The 19,725-nt window shown below is 41.3% G+C and overlaps 1 protein-coding gene across 1 annotated transcript in view; it reads right to left on the bottom strand.

The window, feature by feature from the left end:
* Positions 1-19,080, bottom strand: part of gkap1 (G kinase anchoring protein 1) — a gene marked incomplete at its 5' end in the record, with an annotated part of 79,303 nt that extends 60,223 nt beyond the window's left edge. Inside the window, 4 exons of the mRNA XM_038804878.1 lie at positions 882-1,008; positions 3,892-3,969; positions 5,737-5,898; positions 18,817-19,080. Of these exons, the coding sequence (XP_038660806.1) occupies positions 882-1,008; positions 3,892-3,969; positions 5,737-5,898; positions 18,817-19,080 (631 nt within the window). The remainder of the gene's footprint in view (positions 1-881; positions 1,009-3,891; positions 3,970-5,736; positions 5,899-18,816) is intronic.
* Positions 19,081-19,725: the final 645 nt, after the last annotated feature.

Below are 19,725 nucleotides of genomic sequence, written 5' to 3'. Positions count from 1 at the left end.
AATGAGCAATTTGACGAGGGAGTTATTAAAATCTTTATTTAAATATTGCAACACACAGTTCATGGAACTCCAGTTTTTGTCATCCAAATTACCCAACGTTAAATCAATTGCATGAAGTCTGGCATCCAATGATCTGACTTGAGGTCTCTCCAAATGAGGACAACACAAAGCTTACAATATCCACCACAAATCTCATTTCCTCACCACTGGTTTCATCTCCTTTCCTGTACTCCAGCTGAAGCACACAGCTCACAACTTCACCACTCTATTTAACCTGAAACTGAACTGACTCCAAATCTTCTCCATCACTAAGACTGCCTACTTACACCTCTAATATTTCTCATCTCAGCCTACCTGCTGTTGAAACCCTCATTGATGCTTTTGGTCCTCCAGACTTGGCTACACTAAATTCTGAATAGATTTTAAAGATTGTAGGAACCAAGTAAGGAGGTGGAATTATATATATATTTTTTTAAATTTAGAGTACCCAATTATTTTTTCCAATTAAGGGGCAATTTAGCATGTCCAATCCACCTACACATCTTTGGGTTGTGGGGGTGAGACCACACAGACATGGGGAGAATGTTCAAACTCGACACGGACACTGACCCGGGGCCGGGATCGAACCCGGGTCCCAGACTCCGTGAGGAAGCAGTGCTCGCCACCGTGCCACCCAAGGAGGTGGGGGATTAGACCAGTTGGCTCATGGCACAATTCGGCAAATGATCTCTTTTTGTGCTGTAATGTTTCATATTATGTAAAAGCTAGCTGTAATATTTAAAAATGGGAGAAACATTCCTGTGTATGAACATCAGATTTTCTTTCTACTAAAACAACACATTTCAAAATAAAATTGAACACCAACATAACCCCAATACTACCTGTACTTCCATCAGTTTGAAAATCTTTTAATGAAACGGTGGCTGGTTTATCTTTTCCCTGAAGGTGTTTTCTTTTTTCTTTTCTACTTGGCCCTTTTGTTTTGAGAGAAGTATTATCAGCATAACACTGCAAAAAATTAGAAAAGTGATTTTGAATTTAAATCTGAAAGTTTAATATTAATGTACATTCAAAACTGTAATTTCATTAAAATGTTTAAGGAATCTCTAATTGTTTTTAAGAATGTTTGAAAAAAGCTTTTAAGAATTTGCATCAATTGTAAGTCAGGCATTACAATTAGAATGGCAAGAATAAAGCAGAATGAGGAATTGTGCACTTGGATTGGTAAATTGCAAATGTCACTTTAGCATTTAAGAAATGACGGAGAGCTTGGTATCTTACAGCCCTGTTAATTTAACTTCTAGTAATTTCCCACAACTGATACAATCAATGGGGACAGAGTGAGTGGGTACTTGGATAAATAGGAACTACGACGACCTCTGACCCGAAAGTAGTACAGGAAGGAACATTTGTAATTTCTTTAAAATATCTATGGAATCTAGAATTACTTTTAAGGATGCTTGAAAAGGACTTTTGCGAGTTTGCATCAATTGAAAAGGGATAAATTGTAATTTGAGATAAGAAATACTGCTCCACGTGACCTGGCAACCCTTGACCTGAAAGCAGCAGGAAGTTAAGATACGAAAAGATGTGTGGCCAGTCACAGAAAAGATAGACAAAGAAGCACCTGCTATAAAGGACAAAGGAGAGCTACACGCAGAAGATTTGGAGGGTGAAGGCAATCAACACATAGATGTAGACACAAAGGAAAAGCAAATAGAGCCAGAAAGAAATGCACAAACTTTGTGAGAGAAGCCAGCAAAGCCCCAGGCAAAGGTTAGTTTTCTGTTTAGCAGTAAGAAGAAAAATAGGATTCCAGAAGTTCTTGGGGGAATGATGTGCAAGCCAGATAAAAGGTACTGAATCCTAAAAAGTGGTGCAAATATTTCAGACATGTGAAAGAACTGACAGTTTGTATCAGAGGGCCAGATCGTGAGTGGGATATTCTTGGTTGGTAGGTCAGAAAGAATTCTGGAAGAGCAAAGCAAGGACTATCTTCAGCAGAGGGAGAGAGGGTATGTAGAAGTTTGCTTTTTTAATTATAACCATATCCATAAAAAACATATGAAAGCTTACGATACAACGTATGACCTACCCTGTGTGAAAAAACAGAATATAGCAAACTGCGTAGCTAGGTAATGCAGAAGGGGATTTCTTGTGGTTGTCCAAGAGATAGCGCTGATGTATTTAAAGTGAAATTCACATTCCTATTTTAAGTATCATTTTATTCATATTAATTTGTATTGGTTCTGATTCATGTTAAAGTAAATGTTATAAAAATGAATACTTGTGAGTAATTTCTTCTTTTGAGGGCGCTTTGGTAAACTTGGTCATTTTGATTATCACTCCTCCACAGGAATCATAAGAGTTGATTAAAACAAAATGATTAACATGGATCTCTGATGTATAGGTCACGTCAGACTAATCAACCAGAATTTAAGGAAGTCGGGAGCATGCTGGAAAATTGAGTGTTTGTAGATTCAAAGCAGGCACTACAGAAGAAATTATTAGCAAACTAAAAACACATGAAATTGGAAGCAATCTTGTGACTAGAGTTGAGAGAGGAAAAAAACGAGGTAAAAGGAAACAAGCTGACTGGCGAATAACAAGTGATGTTCCTGAATGATGTTGAAGCCTTAGTTTTCCATGATAAACATCATTTATCTGAAGAAAGCAACAGAGTTGCATACCCAGTTTTGGGTGTGATATTACTATTAGGGTGCAGAGTACATTGCGAGCATAAATGAAGAGTTGGAAAAACTATGGCAGTGAAATCAATGTGCAAAAGTCTGGATCATCCATTTTTGATCAGAGAAAAGACAAATTGGAATATTTAATTAATGCTGAAAGAGTAATAACTGTGGAGAAACAAAGGGGTTTTGGTGTTTACATAAACTAATTACTGAAGGCTAATGGACAAAGTAATAACTCAAAAAGGCTAATAGAATGAAGGCATTTATCCCAAGGAAATTGGAATAGAAAAATGAGGGAGTGATGCTTTACTTGTACAGTGAGCCTTGGTCAGTCTTCAGCTGAATTAGTGTTCAGTTTTGTGCACCACCCCATAGGAATTACTAACCTTGGATGGCGTTGTGGTATAGATCAGCTATGACCCAACTGAATCGAGGAACCAGGCTCAAGATGCCACATGGCATATGCCTGTTCTTATGTTCCTGAAGCTAAATTAAAATGGTCAGATAACTTTGTTCATTGTATTCATGATGTATCGACTCTTAAAATTTATATTAAAGTTGAGATGTGCAAACTAGTAATGTAAGGAATAAGCAGATGATCAACTACTTAGAAAATGTAGCAAAAACAGCAATGATTCCAGGACAAAGTAAAACATGCCTTGTTCTTTGGTGGGTGAGGTAGATATTATTTTGTAGTTAATAATGTGCACAAAAAAGCCAAGATTTATTCTTAAATTGATTCACTGTTTTGACAAACTAATTGATTATTAAAATCAAATCCTTTGTGACTAGTTTATTTCTTTCTGCACTGTATAAATTATAAAATCAGAATGCTACGAAGTGCTGAAGTTAATAATGAGCACAGCATGAAATAACTTATTTGACTGGATAAACTGGGATGAGAAACAAGCAAGAGTGAGTCTGAACATATATGGGCATGTTCACAATTAGATTTCTTCTCAAATGGACCAAGCACCATCCAGAAAATTGAAATTGTACGGAGACATTATTGGTAACTTTTTATGTTTCAGGGGTGCTACTATTTCTATTGCAGATAAAATAAGGGGCATCTATATCCACGCAGGATACTTTTCATGGAACAGTATATCTATGTCAATTCTCACAATTAGAATCTCGTACTACAACAATTTCAAAAAAACAATTAACTTTATTTTTCAGGTGCCAGATATTTACGTACACTCTTATGCTCCTCATATTCCAACTTGCTAATCAGTAAAGCTTTTTGGAGATCTGCTTCATATAATTCACTCGTCAGCTATTCACAAAACAATAAAAAAAAACACACAATGTTTAGTGAAACTTTTATCATTGGTTCCAGAAATACTGCGGTTACAACAGTCTGTATTAAATGGTCTCTGCATTCTAAATGATTATGTATTTTCAAAATCGTCATAACCTACTAAAAGGCAGTCTATAATTTTTAGTATTGGACATTTTTTATTCATCTACAGGATGGGAGTGTCTCTGGCAAGGCCAGCATTTATTGCCCATCCTGGTTGATCTTCAGAAGATGGCGGTAAGCTGCCTTCTTGAACCATTGCAGTCCCAAAGGTGTAGGTACACTCAGAGTGTTGTTAGGGAGGGAAATCCAGGATTTGGACCTAGGTGACAGTGAAGGATGGTAAATGACTTGATGGGGAACCTCCAGGTTATAATGTTCCCAGGTATCTGCTGCCCTTGTCCTTCTATATTGAAGTGGTAGTAAACTTGTGCTTTGTAGATGGTGGACAGGACTTGGGTGAGTTACCCGCCGCAGAATACCTAGCCTTTGGTATGTTCTGGAAGCCGCAGTATTTATATGGCTAGTCCATTTCAGTTTCTAGTTATGAGTTTGGAAGGTGCTGCCCAAGAAACCTTGGTGTGTTCCTGCAATGCATCTTGAAGATGGTACACACGGTTGCCACTGTTGGTTGGTGGTGGAAGGGGTAGAAATCAAGTGGATTGTTTTGTCCTGGATGATGTTGAGCTTGAGTGTTGTTGGAGCTGCACTCATCCAGGTCAGTGGAGAGTATTCCATTACACTCCTGACTTGTATCTTGTAGATGGTGGACAGGCTTGGGGGAGTCAGGAGGGGGTTACTCGCTGCAGGATTCCTAGCCTTTGACCTGCTCTGATAGTCATTATATTTACATGGCTAGACCATTTCAGTTTCTGGTCAATGATAATCCCCAGGATGTTGATAGCGGGGGATTCAGAGGTGGTAATGATATTGAACGTCAGATCCTCCCTTGTAGACGATGGTCATTGCCTGGCACTTGAATGGCGCAAATGTTATTTGCAACTTGTCAGCCCAAGCCTAGATATTGTCCAGGTCTTGCTGCATATGGACAGGGACTGCTTCAGTACCTTAGGAGTCGCAGATGGTGCTGAACATTGTGCAGTCATCAGCGAATATCTTCACTTCTGACCTTATGATGGAAGGAAGGTCATCGATGAAGCATCTGGTTGGGCCGAGGACCCTACCCTGAGGAACTCCTGCAGTGATGTCCTGGAGCTGAGATGATCGACGTCCAAACACCACAACCATCTTCCTTTGTGCCAGGTATGACTCCAACCAGCGGAGGGTTTCCCCCTACCTGCCCTGCTCAGTCTCGTTATCAAGGGCTGTCACCCTCGCCTGGCTTTCAGCACTTTTGTCCATGTTTGAACCAAGGCTATAATGAGGTCAGGAGCAGAAATCAAACTGAGCGTCCGCGAGCAGGTTATTGTTCATTAAGTATCATTTGATGGCACTGTTGGTGATCCTTCCTATCACTTCACTGCTGACAGGAAGTAGATTGATGGGGCGGTAATTGACTGGGCTGGATTTGACCTGTTTCTTGTGTACAGGACAATTTTTCACACTGCCAGTTAGATGCTAGGGTTATAGCTGTACTGGGGGAGGTTGGCTAGGGGCACCGCAGCAGTAAAGTTAAGAAAAATATATGAAAAGGTTTATTGTAAATGACTAAAACATAATTAATTACTGCAACATTCAGTTTCAGAATATTTTAATTATTGTATTTCCATCAACAGTTCTCACCTGTTCGTCCTTTTCTCTCCACTGCTCCCACTTCTCACCCTCTACTACTGGTAGATTCTGGCTGTTCAGGAATTGCTCTGACTGCAAAGATCCAGTATTCACACTGGGAGCAGTAACAGAACAGGATTTTGAAACATTTTTTCCAAAGGCTAGACTTCTTAGCTTTAAAAAGAAAAAGAAACAAAAAAATAATCAAAACATATATTTTTGTACCAAAGTCAAGATTGATTCTGATGACAAACCATTTGATGATTTAATCATTTTGCTGTTGTTCTGGTTTGTCTCAAAGTCATATTTGAATGCTTTACAGTCCCTGGCTAAATTCAGATCTTTTACAAACTCAAGCATTGGACACAGTAATTTCCACTTGTGGAGGGGAGAGGAGATGGGGGAAAGAAGCACAAAACAATCAAATTCTTAAATTTTAATTCAATAATTCATCCTTATTCTCAATAAAATTATTTTTAGCCTCGTCTCAAAACAATAGACATAGAATTTACAGTGCAGAAGGAGGCCGTTCGGCCCATCGGGTCTGCACCAGCTCCTGGAAGGAACACCCTACCCAAGGTCAACATCTCCACCCTATCCCCAACCCCACCCAACACAAAGGGAAATTTTGGACACTAAGGGCAATTTATCATGGCCAATCCATCTAACCTGCACATCTTTGGACTGTGGGAGGAAACCGGAACAGCCGGAGGAAACCCACGCACACACGGGGAGGATGTGCAGACTCCGCACAGACAGTGACCCAAGCCGGAATCGAACCTGGGACCTTGGAGCTGTGAAGCGATTGTGCTATCCACAATGCTACCGTGCTGCCCTTATGATAATAATATTGTATACTTTTGAAAAACTAATTATTTGGTTTAGAATTCAGGCAATTGTTGCAATAGATGATACAATACCGATAAAGAAATAGGATTTCGATGTTAAACCAGTCCCTGAAGTTTCAGGGTTTTTTAAACTTTAAATCAGATCAATAAATTTGAACATGGCTAAAAACCAATTAAACATTTGATCAGTGAAGAGACCTGAAACTTGATTCCTACCTACATTAACAATATACACAATACAATGGAATGTTTACTATCAAGTTAAAACTGACCTCAGTAAAAATCATTTCTTATCACCTTACATAAAATCTGCACCAAATGAAACTTCCCCCAATTTTTCACACTATATTGATAATACCCCACTATAAGTCATACCACCCTGCCACTGGAGATCCCCACTGGAGACTTCGAGGTCCAAACTAATGAGCGTTGCTAAGATTTTTCACATATTGCTCTTGATTTTTTTGGCAAATATCTTAAGTAAGTATCCCCTGGTTCCTGACCCTTCTGCTAACAGAAACAATTTCCCTTCATCTATTCAAATTAGATTCTTCATGATTTTGAACAGTTCTATCAAATCACCTCTCAACCTTCTCTTGGGGTAACAATCCAGCTTCTCCAATCTATCAAGTAACTGAAGTCCCTTACCCTAGAAACCACTCATAAATCTTTTCTGTACCCTTTCCAAGAGCCTTTGCATCCTTCCTAAAATGTGATACATAGAATTGGTCATAGTACTCCAGTTGAGGATGAACAGCGTTTTACAAAAGGATCATCCTTGTTTATGCTTCTATTTTATAAAGCCCAGGATTCCATTTGCTCCTTTAAGTCTTTGTGAAGCTACACTGCCGCCTTCAATGATTTAAACACATATATCCTCAGATTTCTATTCCTGCACTACATTAGAATTATAGTCTTTATTTTATACTGCCTCTCTTCATTCTTCCTACCAAAATGTAGCACACATCTGCATTAAATTTCACCTGCCATGTAGCCATCCATTGCACCAGTCTATGCCGTCCTGAAGTCTATCCTCCTCACAGTTCGTAATACTTTGAACTTTTGTGTCTTCTAATTTTTTTTTAAATTGTGCCCTTTAGAAGATATTGATACAATATTGAGGAAAGATATTAGTACAGATGAGGTGGAATCTGTCTGGGTCGAGTTAAGAAACATCAAGGGGCAAAAAACATTCGTTGGGGTGCTATACAGACCACCAAACTGCAGTGGTAATGTTGGAAATAGCATTTGACAGACAATCAGAGATGCCTGTGTTAAAGAAACATCTGCGATTATGGGTGACTTTAATTTGCATATAGATTGGGTGACTCAAATCAGTCACAGTGCAGTAGAGGAGGAATTTCTGGAGTGTATGCGGGAAGTTTTCTGGACCAGTATGTTGAGGAACCAACAAGGGAACAGGCCATCGTAGACTGGGTGTTGTGCAAGGAGGAAGGATTAGATTGCAATCTAGTTGAGAGAGAGAACCCTTGGGGTTGAGTGACCATAATATGCTAAAATTCTTTATCAAGGTGAATAGTGAGGTAGTTGATTCTGAGACCAAGGTCCTGAACCTCAATAATGGTAACTATTATGGTATGAGGCATGAGCTGGCAATGAAAAATGAAATGAAAATTGCTTATTGTCACGAGTAGGCTTCAATGAAGTTACTGTGAAAAGCCCCTAGTCGCCACATTCCGGCGCCTGTCCAGGGAGGCTGGTACGGGAATGACGGACTGGGAAACATTACTGAAAGGAAGATCAGCGGACAGGCAATGGCAGGCATTCAAAGAACGGATAGATGAATTCCAAAAGTTGCTTATTTCTATTTGGCGCAAGAGTAGAAAGGGAACTGCGGCCAAACCATGGTTTACAAGTTGAATTAGAGATAGTATTAGATTCAAAGAAGAGGCATACAAATTGGCTAGAAAAAGCAATAGATCTGAGGATTGGAAACGGTTTCAAATTCAACAAAGGCAGACCAAGGAATTGATTAAGAAGGGGAAAATACAATTTGAAAACACAATTTAACAACTGACTGTAATATGTAAAGAGAAAAAGGTTGACAAAACTAATGTAGGCCCCTTACAGTCAGAAACGGGGAAATTTATAACAGGGAACAAAGAAATGGCTGAGGAACTAAATTCGTACTTTGCTTGTCTTCACAAAGGAAGGCATGAATAATGTACCAGAAGTTCTGAGAAACACAAGTTTTAGTGAGGAGCTGAAGGAAATTAGTATTAGTAAAAAAATGTTTTTTTAACCACCTCAACAACATTATCCTCACCAAAAACTCAAAGAAGGGTTGCCTTTAACAAATTTGCACCAAGTTTCCTTAATTGATCCACACCTTTCCCAGTAACTGTTAATTTTGTTCCAGGATTAGCATTTTTAAAAGCTTTCCTACCATTGAGATTAAACTGATTCGCCTGTAAATTGCTGGGCTTAGCCTGTGAAAAAATTGTGAAACTTTTATTCTTTCTGTATCTTTTATACGTTTTGTATTTTGTATGAGATGAATGGTTAATTTTAGAGGAAACATTGTCTCTGTGACGAGTTAAATTGGCGGCATGGTAACAGTGATTAGCACTGTTGCGTCACTGTGCCAGGGCCCCAGGTTCGATTTCCGGTTTGGGTCACTGTCTGTGCGGAGACTGCACGTTGCCCCTGTGTCTTTCCTCTGGGTGCTCCGGTTTCCTCCCACAAGTCCCAAAAGACGTCATGTTAGGTAATTTGGACATTCTGAATTCTCCCTCTGTGAACCCGAACAGGCACTGGAGTGTGGCGACTAGGGGCTTTTCATGATTACATTAAGTATATCCTATTCAGGTTGTCACCACAGGTGTGGTCATGATTGACGAGTTGCTGTAAGTATGGACAGGTAAAATTACAAGTTCAAAGCACAATGGCATCATCAGAATATGGGGAAAAGCTCTGGTTACAGAGGATAAAAAGCATTAGATTTGAAGAAGCATGTTGCATAGATTTCAGGAATACATATGGGGGGGGGTGAAGAAGAGAGGGAGAAAGCATCATGAGCTGTCCGTAGCCACAAAAATCAGGGAATCAACAATGATCTAAACAAGGATATTGATTGCTTTCTTAAGTTAACTCTAACGTTGTTGCTTGATAAATTATCCTGATAATCACGGCATCAAGAGCATCCTTGTTCAAATTTATTGTCTGGTCTCTGAGCCTCTTACACCGAGCACCATTTTAAACAGGGTAAAATTCTCCATTGCTCTGGCATCACTCCATAGCCAATGATAAATGGATGATGGCCACTACCTCTGAAATTTCCACCTTTATTTCCCTCAGTATCCTCAGATGCATCTGATTTGGTCCTTGTGACTTATTAACTTTAAACAAAACCAATCTATTACCTCTTCTTCATCAATTTTAACCAACCCAGTACTGTAGTTCTGGACATGATAACACATTCTCAGACTTATCGCCAGTTTCTGTTAAGGAACCTAAGAGGGGTGATATCATTTGTTTGGTTTGTGACAATGAGCTGAGAAAGTATTGTATTGGTACCAATATGGAACAGTGGTGTTTCTTTGGTTTTTAAAAAATTTAATTTAGAGTACCCAATTATTTTTTTCCAATTAAGGGGCAATTTAGCATGGCCAATCCACCTAGCCTGCACATTTTTGGGTTGTGGGGGCGAAACCCACACAAACACGGGGAGAATGTGCAAACTCCACACGGTCAGTGACCCAGAGCCGGGATCGAACCTGGGACCTCGGCGTCGTGAGGCAGCAGGGCTAACCCACTGCGCCACCGTGCTACCCTGTTTCTTTGTTGTTTAATGGTTAGTGTGATATGTGGAATGCTCTGTAGTTGATTTTCTCATGTTTGTTACTGTTGACTGTTTAATAAACAAAAGATTCTCAACTGCTTTGTCTTTCACTTCATCTTTGGCAACACCTTCCTCAATGGTAAAGACATATACAAAGTATTCATTTAGTATTGCAGCCAAGCCTCAACCCCCATGTATAAAGCACCACTCCTTTTGTTAGCACCCACTCACTATTTATATGCCTATAAAATGTTAATTAGTTATCAAGGTTAAGGATACACAGGTGGAGGACTTTGATTGATTCAGTACCTTAAGCACATTTCAAGGACGATTGCTGGGACACTGGGTGTTGGGTAGGGAGAAGGCAGCATATATCACGCTGCACTCTGTAAATACATCTACTACTATATAAAAAAGACCAGCATCTGGTTTCGTACTTGGTTTGGAATGAGATAATGTTGAAGACTTTTAGATTCCCTTTTTTCGATAGCTCCTAGTGTCTGCTCTCTTTTTGCTTTTCATTTTTTTCACTTCCCCTCTGTACTTCATATTTACCCTGGTTCTTACTTGTATTATCTCCCTAACACCCATCATAGGCACCTTTTTATCTAACTTCTTTCATTGAGTCGGGTGTTCTGGTTTTGTTATTCGACTTAGTATCTATCTTCTTCAGCTACTTGCCTGACAATTTTTCATTCCAATTTGAGTGTGCTCGATCCGATTAATATTGTCCCTCCCCCAATTAGTTATTTTTTCTACTGGTTTACTCCTTGCCTTTCCATTTCTAAGCTAAATCTTAAAATATTATGATCACTGTCTCCTGAATATTCCCCTATTGATACTTGATCCACTTGACGTGCCTCACTCCTCAGAGTAACATTCAGCAATGCCTTCCTCCTCGCAGATTGGAACACACTGCTCTAGAAGATTCTGAATTCACATTATAAACTCTTCCTCTCCTGCCGTTACACGATAAGAACACTTAGGATAATTAAAGTCCCCCATTATAATTATTCTATAGGTTTTGAACCTCTTTGTAATTTCCTTGCAAATATGTTCTTTTATATATTTCCCACTAGTTGAGTGGTCTTTAGAATACACTCAATAGTGCATTAATACCTGTTACAACCATGTGAGAAGGGGCTGAATAGCTTCCCTCTTTGTCCTTTTCTCGTTTGACGACACTTTTTTTTTGGTTTGAAAAGGATCTACTTTCCAATTCAGTGAATACTTAACTGCTTACACACTGCAATTATAAAAGAACCAATAAGACAATTTATTAAAATAATCACCAAAACATTTCTCGGAATGGTCTTAGGAAGGAGTATTTTGTGACAGGTGATTTGAAAGAGTTACTGTTGTGTTATGGGTTTGTTTGGGGTCTCAAATTATCAGATCTTGAGATTTGTATGTTTAAACATAAACCATTTATTGTTCATATAACAATAATAATAATCTTTATTGTCACAAGTAGGCTTACATTAACACTGCAATGAAGTTACTGCGAAAAGCCCCTAGTCGTCACATTCCGGCACCTGTTCGGGTACACAGAGGGAGAATTCAGAATGTCCAAATTACCTAACTTTCAGGACTGGTGGGAGGAAACTGGAGCACCCAGAGGAAACCCACACAGACATAGGGAGAACATGCAGACTCCACACAGACAGTGACCCAAGCCGGGAATTGAACCTGGCACTGTGAAACAACAGTACCAACTACTGTGCTACCCTGCCGCCCATCTTTAACCATGTACAGATTTCAGTTAATGACATGCTTGGTGCTGCTACCAATGGTCAGCAAAATGTTCTCGGAGTCTAATACCATGTGACTCCATACACCATATTGTAGGCGAGCACCTTTACATCACAATGGCATGTAGGCACAACATCATTCAAAAATTCTAACCGGTATTTTCATTGTCTCTAATGCTATGGAAAAGTGTGGCACTCGGGCAATAAATTACTCCTCCAAATTTGCTCCAGCAACACAAGTATAGGAATGCAACAATCACTTGCCTTGGAAATGGTCATATTAATTATAAATATGCATTTTGCTTCAGCACACCAATAAATATTTTGCAAAATGACAGAATTTTAATAAGTGCAAATTCAAATTGGAGAATTATAATTCTACATTTATTCTACACAAGAATCAAAGTATTTTATGAGGTGGCTTTTGGGTGGGGACAGTGTAACGGGAAGACCAAGGCATCAATGGGTGAGAGGGTTTTGACCTTCCAAATACAAAGTTAGGGAATTTCACCCCACAGTAAAGTTTTCAATATTATCATTCTGGTGCCAGGGGTCTTCTTTATTTATTCATTTGCCGGGATGTATGCATCATGGCTAGGTCAGCACTTATTGCCCATCCCTGATTGCCGTGGTGGTATGCCATCTTCTTGAATGGTTTGCCGTACATTTTTTTTTTTTAAATAATTTTTATTGAAATTTTTACAAAATATAAACAGCTCAATTCTATTAACAAAGCAACCGTGGTAACACCCCAAGAACAATTCCCACCCAACTTCAAAAGCAACTACAAAGACAAAAAAAAACCCAAAAGAACACCCAACGACAAAAGAGAAAGAGATAACACCCGCCACATCCCACAGACCCATGTACACAGTTCTCCCTCCCACCGATCCAAACCCAAACCCCCCCCCCCCCCCCCCCCCCCCCCGGGTTGCTGCTGCTGCTGCCGGCCTATTTCCCTACCGTTCTGCCAGGAAGTCCAGGAAAGGCTGCCACCGCCTAAAGAACCCTTGTACTGATCCCCTCTAAGCAAATGTCACCTTCTCCAATTTAATGAACTCCGCCATATCATTGATCCAGGCCTCCACGCTTGGGGGCTTCGCATCCTTCCACTGAAGAAGAATCCTCTGCCGGGCTACTAGGGACGCAAAGGCCAGAACACCGGCCTCTTTGGCCTCCTGCTGGTTTGCCGTACATGCGGTATAGGCATACCCACAATGCTGATCGGGAAGGAGTTCTAGGTTGATGATCCAGCAATAGTGAAGGAACAGTGATACAGTTCTAAGTCAAGATAGTGTTTGGCTCAAAGGGGAACTTGCAGTTTGATGTTCCCATGCATCCCTTGTCCTTTCAAGTGGAGGTGGTCACGGGTTTGGAAAGTGATGTCAAAGGAGACTTAATGAGTCTTGGAGATGGTACACACTGCTAACATTTTGTTTGGGTACTGGGAGTGAATGTTTAAGGTGGTGGATGGGTGCCAATCAAGAAGACTGCATTGCCCTGGATGGTATTGAGCTTCTTGACTGTTGTTGGAGCTGCACTCATCCAGGTAGTGGGGATTATTTCATCACACTCCTAAAATGTGCCTTGGGAGATAGTGGACAGGATATTGGAGTCAGGAGGGGAGTTACTCTCTGCAAAATTCCCATTCTTTGACTGGCTTTTATAGCCACAGTATTTATATGGCTGGTCCAGTTCAGCTGCTAGTCAATAATAATCCTGGGTTTGTTGATAATGGAGAATGTTAATGCTAATGAACGGCAAGGGCCGAGTTATAGATTATCTCTTGTTGAATATGGTCATTGGCTGGCACGGGTAGTGGCGCAAGTATTAGTCCCCGCAGCGATATCCTGCGGCTAAGATGATTGATCTCCAACAACCACAACCGCCTTCCTTTGTATTAGGTCGGACTCCAAACTCTCCTTCAGCCAATGGGGCAGTAAACAGAAGGCAAATAGCCTGACATTTGCCAAGTACACAGCTACAAGTAGAAGAGAATCAACAAAACATGGAAGATTAGTCAAGTTTCATGAGCACTTGAAAGGACCAGAAACATTACCACCTGACACACTTGTCCTTGTATTCATTGCATATATGCAAGGTAATTATTTTAAGTAATTATATCTCAAGATATACAGAAATATAAATAAACCAAAATCTGAGCTGTTTTTGTTTAATGTGTTTCTAAAAACTCAGCTAATTTTAAAAAGTAATAGCTGTTTCTTTCAACTCTCCATTGCTTATCATAGTAGTAACATATCAAGAGTAAGGAAATTTTTCATATTGCATTCTTCAAATGTGTTTTGATCAACTGGTAAGCACAAACCCCACACCATGTTTACAGTCTCCAAATGCAGCTTTGAGAAATTCATAATGAATTCGTAATGAAGTTCACACTTTTCCCACTAAAGAGACATATCAAATCTACCCAAGTGAGAGAGATTAGGAGTGACAACATCCAAATGTGTATATTGGCAGTGCTTTAAAGGTCACTAAATAAATTGTCCATCCTAAAGCCACCCAACACTGGTAGTCGTCTGGTTGAAACCACCTTTATACCATTAATCCCATTAGAGCACGCTCTGCAATTTTGCGTGCAACTTGTTGAAGAGTTTCAATGCCTAATGGTAAACTCACCCTCGGGTACCATTAGTGAGCTAGGCTAGTTGGTCAGCCAACTAGCCCCTGGAGTACTGCAGACATACTTTGCTTCAGACATTGGATTGACATTTAGAGTTACCATATTATGAAATAACTCTACGTACCTCCTCATTGCTTCTGTGACGAACGAAGGATTTTTAAGCTGAATTGAGAGCTACAGGTTTCTTTTCTTGTTGTTTAATGGGAAATTGAGCAGTAGTGTTAAGGGGTAATTGTTTTTTTTTGGTGTGACGCCCTATATTTTTATACAATCACTCCTGGAGCAAATCATTCTTTCCGCACAGTCTTGCAAACAAACTAAAATATTGGGGATTTTGGTCCGGTAACGTAGCCACTATTGGGGTTTGGTCTGGGATTGTAATAATAGGGGCTTGGGTCCAGGATTTTAAGTATAATTCCTTTTTTGGCTTTGGGTTACTGAACTTAAAGATAGTGAGTGTGTGTGGAACAATTGCATTCTTTCAGGTTTTAAAATTTAAATAGGGAGTGACTGGAGATTGCTCTTTCAGTTGCAAACATTTTCTTGGGTATGGAAGAGAATACTCGGGATAGTTTACAAAGGAAGGTTAAAGCAAAACTTAGAGTTTGGCGGAGTAGCTGCAGTAACCTTATCTAAAGGGGTGAGGAAGGTAGAGATAATACAAGCTCAATATTCAAATTTGCCAGAGACACGGCGTGAATCATTAGATTAGTTAAAAATTCATTACAACGGAAGTGAAGAGAAATTGGAAATGAAGGAAAAGTAGAGATTGGCAATGGCAGAAAAAAGTAAACAGAAAGAGCTTTTCAAAAAGAAATGGAAAGGAGAAAGATTGAGGTGGAAATTTAAAAATAGCAAATGAAGAAAGGATAAGGAAAAAGAAAGAATTTGAACTTCTGAAACTGGGACTGTAAAGAGAACATAAAATTCAACTGTTAGAGTTAAAGGCATAAGCTGAGGAAGGTCTAGAGGAAGATGAAATACTTCCTCGCCAAAACCTTAGTAGGGATATGTTTAAATATATTCCAAGAATTGCCAAGACTTGATGAGAAAGATATGGAGGCCTTTTTCATCTCATTTGAGAAAGTGGCTAAACAATTGAATTGGCCAAAGACAATATGGGTAGTGTTGGTTCAAACAAAGTTGGTAGTAGAGCTACTGAAGTGTTTGCATCTCTATCAGAGGAGGTATCTAGGAATTAAGAGAGGAAAACCATATTAAGTGCATATGAAGTAGTGCCAGACCAAAGTTTAGAAATCTAAAGAAAGAAACTGGTCAGGCATATATGGAATTTAAAAGAATTAAACAAAATAATTGATAGGTGGGTAAGAACATTAAAAATAGATCAAATGTATGACGCACTTTTTGGAGTGTCGGAAGACCCAGGAATCCAGGGGGGGACGAGAGAGGATGACGTTTTGGCCTTTGCCTCCTTGGTAGCCCAGAGATGGATATTACTCGCGTGGAGGGACTCGAAGCCCCCGAAATCAGAGGTATGGATTTGTGACATGGCTGGGTTTCTCAGTCTTAAGAAAGTTAAGTTCGCCCCGAGAGAATCAACATTAAGGTTCGTCCGGAGGTGGCAGCCGTTTATCGACTCGGAGAAAACTAAACTGTCAGCAATGGGGGGGGGGGGGGGGGGGGGTTTTAGGCGGGAACAGTAGGAGATGGAGGGATGTGTTACGCACTAAACTCTGTTTGCTTGCGTACTTGTATATTTTATTATTTCATTATAATAACGTCCTCTCCCTGTGTGCGTGAGTTTCCTCCGGGTGCTCCGGTTTCCTCCCACAGTCCAAAGATGTGCAGGTTAAGTGGATTGGCTATGCTAAATTGCCCGTAGTGTCCTAAAAAGTAAGGTTAAGGGGGGGGGGTTGTTGGGTTACGGGTATAGGGTAGATACGTGGGTTTGAGTAGGGTGATCATAACTCGGCACAACATCGAGGGCCGAAGGGCCTGTTCTGTGTTGTACTGTTCTATGTTCTATAAACCATAAATGCCTCAATAAAATGTTTGTTTAAAAAAAAAGAATCGCACAGTGTAAAGGAGATTCCCATCGAGTCTGAATCACCCTGAGAGAGAGCATCCTGTGAGGGCTCACTCCCCCACCCTATCTCCGTAACCCTACCTAACCTTTGGAACTGAGGGACAATTAAAATGGCCAGTCCACCTAACCTGCCCCATCTTTGGACTGTGGGAGGAAACCCACGCACCACACGAGGAGAACGTACAAACTCCACACAGTCACCAAAGTTCGGAACTGAACCCAGGTCCCTGGCCCTGTGAGGCAGCAGTGCTAACCACTGTGTCATCCTAATCTTACCTCAGACACTCTCCCCCTTTCCTTCAAATCTGCAGTCATTGTCCTATACCTAAAAAAAGTCTTCTGCAAACTACCACCGTCTTCAACATCCCTTTCCTCTCAAAAGAGCTATTATCTGCCAAATCTGTGCCCACCTTTGCCAGAACTCCACGTCTGAATCCCTCCAATCAGGTTTCCACACTTGCCGCAGTACCACATGGCTATTATAAGCCACAGGCTGACAACCTATATGACTGTGACTAAAGTAAACTGTCCTTCCTTCTCCACCTGTGCAGCCTTTAATGTGGTTGAGCACACCACCCTCCTTCAATGTCACTCCACCATCACGCAGTTTGGACCACTGCTCTCACTTGGCTCCATTCTTATTTAATTGGACCCAGAAAGTCATCTGCAATGGTATCTCTTTATACTCTTGGGTCATTACCTCTGATGTTGCCCAAGGATCTAGTCTTGGCCCCCTCCTACTTATCTACTTGCCACCCTTTGACAAAATCATCTGAAAACACATTAGTTTCCACATGTACACTGAAGACACCCGCTCTACTTCACCACCCATCACCTCTCTTGATTCCTCCACTGTCTCTAAACTTTTATGCTGCTTGTCCATCATCCTGTACCTGTTGAGCAGAAATTTCCTACAAGGAATCTTGGGAAGACGAAATCCCATTATCTTCAGTCTACACCATAAATTCAGTTTCATAGCAAGACTTCATTCCTGATCATGGGAACTGTATCAGAGTGAACTGATCTCAATCCAGACATATCTGACCAGGGATGAGTTTGTGACCACATATATATTTCATCACTAAGACTGCCTATAATATTTTCCATTCTGTAATCCACCTTCGCCCTTGTCTCAGCTCATCTGCTGCTGAAATCTTCATCCATACCATTTATTACCTTTAGACTAGACTATTCTAAAGCACTCCTCACCAGCTTCCCATATTGTGCCTTCCGTAAACTTGAAGTCATCCAAAAGTTTGCTGCCTCACATGCACCAAGTGCTGCTCCACTTGTCACCTCTTGTGTTTGCTGACCTACATTGGTTAAGCAACATCTCATCTTAAAATTCCCATCCCTGTTTTCAGATCCCTCCACGGTCTGGCCCCTTCCTACCTCTAGTTTGCCTCCCTCCCAATAACTCTCAAGAGTTATCAGTGTTCCACCAAACCACCTGGCCTTGCTTTCAGTTGCCCAGGCCCAAGCTCTGGAATATATACCCTGCCTAAATCCCTCCACTTTCCTGTTTTAAGATGTTTCTTAAAATCTTTCACACTGACCATGCTTTTGGACATCTATCCTATTACCTTATCTGGCTCAGCCATGTTTTGTTTTATGACGTTGCTTTGACTAAATTTAAGACGCTAATTAAATACACGTTGTGGTCGAAGGGACACCCACACCCTCAAAAAGCCACATTCATTTAATTGAAATGAACATCTCGGCACGGTTTGATTACAGTTCACCCCACTCACTTCTCGGTTTGCACAAAGTTACAAATTTAAATTTATTGAACAAAAAGGCTTGCCCATAAAGATCAGTTGACACAACTTAAAAAGTGTGAACAGAAATGCACAATGCAAGTTATTTCTTTTACCTACTTAACGGAAGATTTGTGCCCCGCATATGTAAACATTCGAGACAACCGGACTGATTTTTTTTAACGGAACAGTTTGCTGCTCCGTTCTGTTTGGAGATCGGCCTGAGTCTGCCTCCTGTCTCCTTACCTCATTCGCTTCGCTTTGCTGTTGTTCTTTCTTCTTCTTCCTTTTCTGTTTCTTCTTCTCGTTGTTGCCGGCCCCGGGCTGGCTGCTGCTATTTTTCTTGGCTGCTTCGGCTCGGGGACTTTTCCCGACACCGGCGTTGTTATTCCGCCCAGAGTCTGACTCGGAATCGGACGAGTCACCCTCCACCCGGAGCAGAGCAAAGCGAGAGGCGGTGGCGGGGAGCGAGGCCGAGCCGACTGCTGCCCGCCATGACGGGCGCTTCAATCAGACGGGGAGGGGAGCTGTCGGAGAGGCGGCAGACGGAGGAAACTTCCCCTCACGCTCTGACTGCCACCTCGGCGCCGGTGCCCGCGGGTCCGGGAACGCGCGAGGGGCAGATCCGGAGCGCGCTTAGACTGGGCTGGGCAGGTTCGGGGAGCGCGCTTGGACAGGTCCCGGGGCGCGCCTGGGCGGAGACGGGGGCGCGCGTTCCTAATCCCGGGACATTGGAGCCGGGCGCGCGTGCGCGCACCCACACACACTAGCTCGAGCGGCAATGTTTTTTTTAAATATAAATTTAGAGTACCCAATTCATTTTTCCCACAATTAAGGGGAAATTTTGGCCAATCCACCTACTCTGCACATCTTTTTGGGTTGTGGGCGGGCGTGAGACCCCCCCCGGGGAGAATGTGCAAACTCCACAGGAACAGTGACCGGGCGGGATCGAACCCGGGTCCTCGGTGTCCTGAGGCAGCAGTGCTAACCACTGCTGCACCCAATGAATCGCAATGCTGCAGCTTCCTATTCACACATAACACAAATAGATGGGGGGATGGGGGGGAAGAGGGTCTTTCCCCAGCCCACACTAGTGTTGGTAGTTTAGGGGGTACAGAGTCTCCAGTCTGGTCATGAGGGGACTCTTGACCAGGT

This window comes from Scyliorhinus canicula, chromosome 8, assembly GCF_902713615.1.
Source record: "Scyliorhinus canicula chromosome 8, sScyCan1.1, whole genome shotgun sequence".
In the NCBI taxonomy this organism is placed as follows: Eukaryota; Metazoa; Chordata; class Chondrichthyes; order Carcharhiniformes; family Scyliorhinidae; genus Scyliorhinus; species Scyliorhinus canicula.
This window is presented reverse-complemented; position numbering and strand designations above follow the sequence as displayed.